Below are 9,838 nucleotides of genomic sequence, written 5' to 3' on the forward strand. Positions count from 1 at the left end.
GGCGCATTCATGTGCAAACTGCATTTTGCTTGCAGTGGAGCTACATTTCAACTAGTTTATATAAAGCTATGAATAATATTATTTGTATTGTAGATTAATCTCCTGATTATTTTCTCATTAACCAACTGATTGCTTAGTTTGTAAAAATTCAGAAAATAGTGAAAAATGAGTGACACTATCACAGTGCTTGTGATAATAGTGCAAATCTCTAAATCATTTGAATTGTTAGAGAATCACATTTGAAAAGCTGGAACCATGAAATGTTTATCTTTTTTTTTTTTTTTTTTTTTTTTTTACATGAAAATGTAAAAAATGTTTGGCATTTTTTTACATGAAAATTAACTAATAGAATAGTTGCCAATAGATTTTCTGTCAGATGGTCTCAGCTAAAGCTTGTAGGCTTATGCTGTTAGGTAGTTTATAGCAAAGCATCATATTATATTAATTAAGCGCTTCATTTACATACAAATTTATTGCAAAGAACTAAAAATACAGTAGTGTATAGTGGAGTACAAAGTGGAGTAATATTTCCCTGCAGTGAAGTAGAGGTGTCATAAAATGGACCCCAGATTTGTACTTTAAATGCTGTACTTGAGTAAATGTACTTGGTTAAATTCCACCACTGAGCCTTATTAAATATATTACATTACCTGGTATATTTATTCCCAAAAAGAGAGGGGCCACGATTTACATTGGACTGGCTAGTTACTTTTTGTTCGACTTGTGGTTCAGCTTGTTATCTACAGGTGGCGCCAATACTGACAAGTTAGGGGCATTTAGTAGACTTAAAACTTGCCTGACGAAAATAAATAAACATATATTTACGAAAATATGAAACGGTGTTCTTCACATTTTATATATATTATTCAAATAACTCATATTTATTTATTCTTTGATATGTTGATTGTACACAAACATCGTGTTTAGATACATTAAATTCATTCACATTGTATCAGGCGCAAGTTGGACGGACTAGCTGCTCCGTGCCTGCCGCCAAAATTCAAGTTAGAAAAGAGCCGAGCGAGTTTTCCTGTTGTCGGTTGTAAACACTGGGTGATAACCTAGGGTTTTGCCTTTCAACGGAGAAATTTTGAGATTCAGGCACCACATATCTTACCTCCGGAATCTGCGGAGAGAGAAAGGATAGTGTAAAGATGCACATCAAGTCTATTATTGTTGAAGGGTTCAAATCCTACGCTCAGAGGACGGAAATCAACGGCTTTGACCCGCTGTTCAACGCCATCACAGGACTGAACGGCAGCGGCAAGTCCAATATTTTGGACTCGATATGTTTTCTTTTGGGCATTTCCAATCTCTCACATGTAAGTGTGCTGTCTGGGATAACGTTGCTTTAAGTTGAAAGTTTAGTAGAGTTTTGTATTGCAGTGTTCGCAAGTTAACTGTTGTGTTTATCGCAAACTAGCTAGCAAGATAACGCAAGACTTAACATGTGTCCCTTTCTTACATTTTCATTTGAAAGGTACGAGCCTCCAACCTCCAGGACTTGGTGTACAAAAATGGACAGGGTGGCATCACCAAGGCCACAGTGTCTATTACCTTCGACAACTCCAACAAAAGCCAGAGCCCTCTGGGGTTTGAAACCCACGATGAGATCACTGTCACCAGACAGGTTGGCATAGAAAGAAAGACGCCATCACTTCTGAAGACTCTGTAAATGTTGCACAAAGTAATATACAGCAGTATTATACATGAACATTTCTTTCCTCAAGGTGGTGATTGGTGGCAGGAACAAGTACCTCATCAATGGAGTTAATGCCAACAACACCAGGGTGCAGGACTTGTTCTGCTCTGTTGGCCTCAATGTCAACAATCCACATTTCCTCATCATGCAGGTAGGTCTTGTGCGTGCAGCAGTTTGTATAGTTGTGGTTTTAGCCCTCTACAGTATTTTATATCATATGATGTTTCTGATATTTCAGGGGAGGATCACCAAGGTTCTAAATATGAAGCCGCCAGAGGTAAGACATACACAATTTGTCAACCATCTCAGCATCAGAACATTTTCATTTCATTGGCTCTTTTCAAATATTCCAATACTGACCACCATCTCTTTTCTTTTTTTTCAGATCCTTGCCATGATTGAGGAGGCAGCAGGCACAAGGATGTATGAATGTAAAAAGATTAGCGCTCAGAAAACAATTGAGAAGAAGGAGGCCAAGCTGAAGGAGATTCAGACAGTACGTCAGACATCCAAACTCATTATTGACTAATGTATCTTTGTTGATTCTGCAGTTGGAAGCTGCCAAAAATATGATTGTGGTTAATGTTGAAATATTTAACTATGTCTCTTTGTTTACTCTTTCAGATTTTGGACGAGGAAATTACTCCAACCATGCAGAAACTGCAAGAGGTAGGTTGACTGCAAAACGGCACTTGCACGTCAAGAGCAATACATTTTCCATCACAAGTTTTTTAGTCATTATTTCACTTTGTAAACTTCCCTCCCTCTGTAGGAACGATCATCATACCTGGAGTACCAGAAGCTGATGCGCGAGATCCAGCACTTGTCGCGGCTGTATGTGGCCTGGCTGTTTGTGTGCGCGGAGGAGACCAAACTGAAGTCGGCAGAGAATCTGAAGGTGATGCAGGATAACATCACCAAGATGCAAGCCAGCATGGCTGAGAATGAGAGTAAACTTCAGGAGCTCTCAGCCCAGATTCAGGAGCTGCAGAAGAAAAAGGACCAGGTACAGTGGAAGAGAGGGGGGAGATAAAATTGGGATGCTTTTTAAATTTTTTTTCTTCACATCTGAGAAGAACATCTGCCGTTATTTGAGAATGATTTGATAACTTATTTGTAACTATATTGTCCTCACTCTTAGATGTTGACAAATTTTATCTTTGCTATAGGAAACTGTGCAAAAAGTGTTGTACTGTATGCTTTTATGAAACTACAGCAATGAAAGGGAATTTTGAATCATATTGCTTTGTCACTGATGTTTATCTGCTCATCTGTAGGAAGTGAATGGAGTACTGAAATCCCTTGAGGAGACTCTAGCAGATGTGCAACGTGTAGATGCCAAAGCCCAAAGTGCACTTGACCTCAAAAAACAGAATCTCAAAGATGAAATGAAGAAGAGGAAGGAGCTGGAAAAAAGTATGGAAGAGGTAACGGGACCATACTACCAATCCATCCACCAACATTGAGATAATATAGCCATCAATGACACTTGTGTAATCTCTTGTCCAAACGAGAACTTGATGGTACTTTGTACTTTGCTTTTATTTATATCAGACCTTCAATTACATCCCTTTTTCCTCCATCCTCAGGACAAGAAAATGCTTGCGGTAAAAGAAAAGGAGGTTTCTAAGGTGATGGGACAGCTGCAGACTCTACAGGAGGAGGGACAGAAAGATAGTGCTGCTCTTGAAGCGGCCGAGCAGCATTTCAAGGCTGTGTCTGCAGGTCTCTCCACCAATGAGGATGGAGAAGAGGCCACATTGGCTGGGCAGATGATGACTTGCAAGAATGACATGAGCAAGGCAGATACCGAGGCCAAGCAGGTGAGGAAAATATGTGAAAACATCAGCCAGGGATATGATGCTTCAAGTTTGGTGTTTCAGGTGCCAGTTTACAGTATATTAAATAGCAAGTTTTCAGTACAAACATTTGTACTTGGTAGCTTGACTACTTAGATTGCCCCATGCTGGTAAAAGTTTTTGTGACATCACTATTGTAGTATGTTATATTACCACTACCATTGTACAGTGTACATCACACAGAATAACTATGGGTCTATCTTTAGCCTTTATTTACTTTGTAAATCTGTTTATTTATCTTGTGTCTGTCCTCTTTCTTTATGTCCAGGCCCAGATGACACTGAAACATGCCCAGACGGAGCTGAAGACCAAGCAGGCAGAGGTGAAAAAGATGGACAGTGGCTACAAGAAGGACCAGGACAGCTTGCAAGCCGTCAGAAAAAACAGGGAGAAACTGGAGGCTGAGTTGGCTAAACTCAACTATGAAGGTACTTAGAGTGTGTGTTTGTTTCTGTCCAAGCAGAGACTCTTGTACTCATGGCAGGTCCCCTTTTGCCAATCATCCTGTAATAAGAGTAGGAACATGTCTGTCTGTATGCAGATGGGAAGGAGGAAAGTCTGCTGGACAAAAGAAGGCAGCTGTCCAGAGAGGTCGCTAAACTTAAAGAGACCTATGAGCGTCTCGTGTCCCGCTTCCCTAACTTGCGCTTCGACTACAGGTAAGGACTTTGCTGAATTAATTTACTCAACTTTCTAAATGTGCAGTATATTTTGAACATCAATGGTCCCACTTTATGTTCTGATAACAAAGAGGATTAAATGATCTTTTCTAAATGTAAATGTATGTATGATTGTGTGTATGGTTAACACATGTTAATTGTAATAAGAAGAAAATTCCAAATGGATTTCCCCCTTAAGTGTTTCATGTGTTGTGCTGTGTGTTGTTGTATTTTAGGGACCCAGAGCGCGGATGGGACCATAGCAAAGTGAAGGGGCTGCTTGCTAACCTGATCACAGTGCGTGACGTCTCTTATGCAACAGCACTAGAGGTGGTGGCAGGAGGACGGCTCTATAACATCATAGTTGACACAGAGGTAGGTGTGGGAGTGGGTGATGCATGTTATTATATTGCAATTGCATTTAGGTGTTTATATTCTTGCATGGTGATTGTGTCTTCGCCAGGTGACGGGTAAAAAGCTGCTGGAGAAGGGAGAGCTGCAGCGGCGGTACACCATCATTCCCCTGAACAAGATCTCTGCCAGGACACTCAATGACAAAGTGATCAACACCGCCAAGAGCCTGGTGAGAGATCTCAATACAGCCTGGTTTGGAAATTAAATAAGTTTTTCTGTTTAACCTTGAAACATGACCCAGTGTCGTTGCTGACTCGATCTTTTTTTCACTCCCTTTTGTCTCCTCTGTCAGGTTGGAGATGATAAAGTCCACACTGCTCTGTCCCTGGTGGGTTATGAATCTGACCTGCGTAAGGCCATGGAGTACGTCTTTGGTTCCACTCTGGTGTGTGACACCCTGGACAATGCCAAAAAAGTGGCGTTTGACAGGCAGGTCATGACCAAGACTGTCACTCTTGGAGGTGATATCTTTGACCCACAGGGAACACTGAGTGGAGGTGAGAACAAGGAGGATGCACATAATTGAGTGTGTGTCGTTGAGTCATCAATGTGTAAGGCAGAGCAAACAAACACTGAGGATGTGTTTTAAAGCACTTTGTTTATCACAAGCACTCAAAAACAAACTCCTCTGTGCGAGTTAATACACTTTCTAATCATACGTATGTCTCTTTGTTTCTTTACTATCTTTTTCCTTCCCTGCTTTTTCTTTTCCAGGCGCTCGATCCCAGTCAGCATCAGTCCTGTCCAGTCTGCAGGAGCTGAAGGACGTTCAGGACAACTTGAAAGAAAAGGAGGCCCAGCTTCAAGATACTGAGCGACAACTGGCCACCCTCAAGGGAACTGCAGAAAAGTATGAAGACACAAACACACAAAATACCCACACAATTCTAAATTGTCAGACTGATACAGCAACCAGGCAGATATGTCTGAGATCAGAAAAAGTCCTTAATGAATCATGGTCAGAATTGAAAATTTATTATATTAATAATAACTTTTTTCCACCTAACCCCAAAATTTTCCTCCTCACTTCACATTTAATCCCTACAGGTACCGTCAGCTGAAGCAGCAGCATGAGCTGAAGGTAGAGGAGGAACAGATTCTGCAGGCCAAGCTGCAGCAGAGCTCCTTCCACCAGCAGCAAGAGGAGCTGGAGAGGCTGCGCAAGGCCATTGGTCAGAATGCCATGAGAATCATACAAGCACTTTTAAAATCACATCTAAACAGTCCACACATACTGTGTACAACTGTGACTCCATCTAAAGTGACACTGTGTATACAACACAGAACTAAACTATATTTGAACAAAGCTAAAGCAAGGCACCTGCTTTACTAGTGTAACTTATCTGTGGTGTGTTTGCTTCTCCAGAGGAGAGTGAGGAGACTTTGCGCGTCACCAAAGAGGTGCAGAAACGGGCTGAAGAGAAGTACAAGGTGTTGGAGAACAAGATGAAGAATGCTGAGGCAGAGAGGGAGAAAGAGCTGAAAGCCGCCCAGCAGAAACTCAATGCAGCCAAGGGCAAAGCTGATGTCTTTAATAAGAAGCTGAAGCAGAAGCAGCAGGTACACTGACCAGATACACAGTCGTACACAATCATCCTCTACATTTAGCACTTGAAATTGATCCAATGTATTTTATCTATTTGTTTTGATTTTTGCATGCAGGAGTCGGACGCTGTGGCCCTGGAGCTGGAGGAGCTGCGCAGGGAGCAGGCTGGTTATGAGCAGCAGATTCAGGCTGTAGATGAAGCCATGAAGGCCATCCAGGAGCAGATAGACAGCATGGCTTGCACTGTATCCCAGGGCAAGGTATTTGTCATGTCATTTTGAAGGTTTATGTATAGACTGTGTCGTGGCCACAGTTTTGCACTTGTAATGTTTCCATCTGTCCTCAAAACTACAAGCACATTTTTAATGTACATGTTTAGTGAATTGATGTGTCTCTGAATGACTCAGTTGAACACTGTTCTTCCCTCTTTCACCATTCCTCATTTTCTCTTTTGGGATGTAGGAGGCTGTGCGTAACGCCCAGGAGGAGTTGGCCAAACAGAAGGAGGTGATCATGAAACAGGACAAAGAACTCAAGGTGGATATAATTTTGCCTTTAATGCTTTGGTGTGTGTGTGTCCCCCCCCTTGAGAGGGGGTTTAGTAGGAGGGTTCATGCAGGGATTAGGGTTTGAAGACCCAAAATGATGCAATATATCATAGACCAAATGCAACTCAGCTGTAAGTTTCTTGAAAGAAGAAGTGATTACTTCGCTTTAACTTGTCCAGTGCTGAATAATTTCACTGCTTAGAATTTTAAAATGTTGAATGTTTTAATTATTTAATTAATTTCTTATTTTTATCCATTTGAATGATCCAGGGGAAGAGCACTGAGGCTAATAAGATAAGGGAGCAGAACAACGAAGTCCAGCTGAAGATAAAGGAGCTGGAGCACAACATTAGTAAACATCGCAAAGACAGCCAGGATGCTGCCGACAAGGTGAACACAAACATTAATTTGCCTCTACTCCAGCCGTTAACATAATATACAGGGTTTTCATGATTCATTAGGTTAATGAGTGTCATTTTATTTATAGTGATGTGGGTCTTCTTAACATTTCTGCTCCCCCTTTCCTTTCTTCGTCCAGGTGTCTCGCATGCTGGAGGAACATGATTGGATTCATTCAGAGCGCAAGTTCTTCGGACAGCCAAACACCTCCTATGACTTCAAGAGCAACAACCCCCGCGAGGCAGGTCAACGGCTGAAGAAGTTGGAGGAGACCACCACCAAGCTGGAGAGAAATGTCAACAAGAGGGCCATGAACATGCTGAACGAGGCAGAGGAGAGGGTGAGGAGAAACGGACAGAAAGGGGCGTGAGAGATTCAAATGGGGAAAGAAATGTCAACCACAGCTTTGTCTAACAGTTCCCCCATCTATCCTACACATTTGTCTTGTCCTGCAGTACAACGACCTGATGAAGAAGAAGAGGATTGTGGAGAACGACAAAGCAAAAATCTTGCAGACCATCGAGGAGCTGGACCAGAAGAAGAATGAGGCTCTCAACTTGGCATGGCAGAAGGTCTGCTCTCTTTTGCATTTCTTTCCTCTACCTGGCAATTATCCCTCTCTTCCATCTAGCATTGGGTATATATTTGACAGCAATCAGAGATTTTGCCATAACATTTATATTGTGTTAGCTGTCCCTTTTTTATGTCCTTGGTTGTATATTTTATATAATTTTTGGATTGATGTGATAAAATAAGACAATTTTTCAGGTTTTTGATTCCTCAGAAACAAACAGTCTTATCTGGTTATTTTATCCATAGAACATTGCATATTTGTTCGAAAAGATTTATAACACAAAATATAAATACATATACCAAGATAGATATTCTAGATATTCTCTTACCATCCTTCTGCTGTTTTTTGCTCATTTAAAAAAAATGTCAAAACAACAGTTTGTAACTTTTTCTTCTCCATCTGTGTTCCTCTATCTCAGTCAAAACTGTACTGATTTATTTTTAACTGTGTGAATGCCACCCACAATGCTTTAAAAGAAATAATTAAAGCTAACTGACAATTCAAGAACAGTGTGACACAGAACACTAGCTGCTACTCAACTAAAATCATTGTGGTTTGAATCAGTTTAAAGCTGACACTGTTGCATCACTGGCCCCATTGTTAAGGACCTGATGAAAAGGATTTTACTGTTACTTTCAGTTGTCGTGTTTCCCCTCTTTCTATACAGGTAAATAAGGACTTTGGTTCCATTTTCTCCACCCTGCTGCCAGGGGCCACTGCTAAGCTAGCTCCTCCTCAGGGCGGTGGTGTCTTAGAAGGCCTTGAGTTCAAGGTGGCCTTGGGCAACACCTGGAAGGAGAACCTCACTGAGCTCAGTGGAGGGCAAAGGTCAGCAAAACCGCTTTGTCATCGTCATTTATTTGTTGTTGGACAGTAGTAAGTATGATAATGAGAGTTTCTTTGTCAGGTTTCCAGGGATGATAATGAGGTCAGTCACTTTTATTAACCGCCCTTCTTGTGTGTTTGTTTTCAGATCACTCGTGGCCTTGTCCCTCATCCTGGCCATGCTGCTGTTCAAACCTGCGCCCATCTACATCTTAGACGAGGTGGATGCTGCTCTGGATCTTTCACACACACAGAACATTGGACAGATGCTGCGCACACATTTTAGACACTCCCAGGTCAGTTAAAACACCGGAACATACAGTATATTCACCATGATTTATTTTATGAATGTGCACGTCGGCTACTCATTTATTAATTGTTTTAACACTCTCCCTCCAGTTTGTAGTGGTGTCTCTAAAGGATGGTATGTTCACCAATGCCAACGTCCTGTTCAAGACGAAGTTCGTCGACGGCATGTCCACAGTGACACGATCTGCACTCAGCCAGAGTGATGCCAACCCTCCCCAGAAAGGCCAAGACAAGGCTCGTCAAAAGGACAAGAGGAACAAGCAGCTCATCGGTTAAAAACTATACAGGAGTAGCTGAACATTAAGGTTCACTCTATTATGTCTTCAAGAAGCTATATCACGTAACATAACAAAATGTGGTATCTGTTAATAACTGATAAATTGTGTATACTTCTATTTCCTCTGGGAAGTAATTTCGCTTCATATTTGTAAGAGTTCTGTCATTTTTACAACCGTTTAGTCTTATGAAGACAGTCGAGCCGAATTTCTGTTTCATGCTTATTTTGTGTTAATGCCACGTGTCTTTGTTCAGCTGCTTGGTGTGGAGTTGTTCACATTTGTTATTTTAAAGTTTTTAACTGTACATTTCTTTTGTCTAAACTGTCCTTGGTTATCCTGTCTCTTTTCTTTCCTTTGTTTGTGCTCTTCTACAAATGATCAGTTTTATGTGCCAGCTGTTTCCATATATTTTAGTAAATAAAGTAAGTCAAATGATTTGATTTCACTGCCGTATATCTCAAAACTGCTTTGCAATCTGGAGGAACTTGAGGGCTTTAACTAGAACTTTCTGCCCTCTAGTTGCAGCACAAGCAACCTACACAGTATAGATTTATTTTAATGTCATCTGTATGACACATTGAATCTCTACAGGAAGAGTTTAAGTAAATTTGGCTGAAGTCGTGTTATCCTCTGCTTAAAAATGAAGTCATGTCTTCACGTGGCAATAAGAGCTCTCAGAGCTTGAAAGGTTAATCCGAGATGACCATTTTGTAGCATATGAAGGT

The 9,838-nt window shown here is 41.1% G+C and overlaps 1 protein-coding gene across 1 annotated transcript; it reads left to right on the forward strand.

Annotated features, from left to right (window-relative positions):
- Nucleotides 1–1,014: 1,014 nt before the first annotated feature.
- smc2 (structural maintenance of chromosomes 2) lies at nt 1,015–9,548 on the forward strand. Its single transcript, XM_023419226.2, has 25 exons — nt 1,015–1,322; nt 1,481–1,630; nt 1,731–1,853; nt 1,941–1,979; nt 2,088–2,198; nt 2,327–2,371; nt 2,475–2,708; nt 2,980–3,129; nt 3,292–3,525; nt 3,830–3,989; nt 4,103–4,220; nt 4,457–4,595; nt 4,684–4,803; nt 4,927–5,131; nt 5,349–5,484; nt 5,682–5,806; nt 6,001–6,194; nt 6,297–6,440; nt 6,643–6,717; nt 6,999–7,118; nt 7,267–7,467; nt 7,583–7,699; nt 8,369–8,529; nt 8,675–8,822; nt 8,926–9,548. The coding sequence occupies exons 1-25, from the start codon at nt 1,155–1,157 to the stop codon at nt 9,109–9,111; spliced, it is 3,603 nt and encodes a 1,200-aa protein (XP_023274994.1). The 5' UTR covers nt 1,015–1,154; the 3' UTR covers nt 9,112–9,548.
- The last annotated feature ends 290 nt before the right edge of the window (nt 9,549–9,838 follow it).

The sequence above is a fragment of the Seriola lalandi genome, unplaced genomic scaffold (genome assembly GCF_002814215.2).
Source record: "Seriola lalandi dorsalis isolate HSWRI2012SDOR001 ecotype SW California unplaced genomic scaffold, Sedor1 jcf7180002054591, whole genome shotgun sequence".
Lineage (NCBI taxonomy): Eukaryota > Metazoa > Chordata > Actinopteri > Carangiformes > Carangidae > Seriola > Seriola lalandi.

Bases quoted from the DNA above. Each gene is read 5' to 3' on its own strand.
- smc2 (XM_023419226.2), top strand. From the start codon at position 1,155: ATGCACATCAAGTCTATTATTGTTGAAGGGTTCAAATCCTACGCTCAG. The intron at 4,596-4,683 runs GTAGGTGTGGGA...TGTCTTCGCCAG, and splicing joins ACATCATAGTTGACACAGAG to GTGACGGGTAAAAAGCTGCT. The intron at 6,718-6,998 runs GTGGATATAATT...TGAATGATCCAG, and splicing joins AACAGGACAAAGAACTCAAG to GGGAAGAGCACTGAGGCTAA.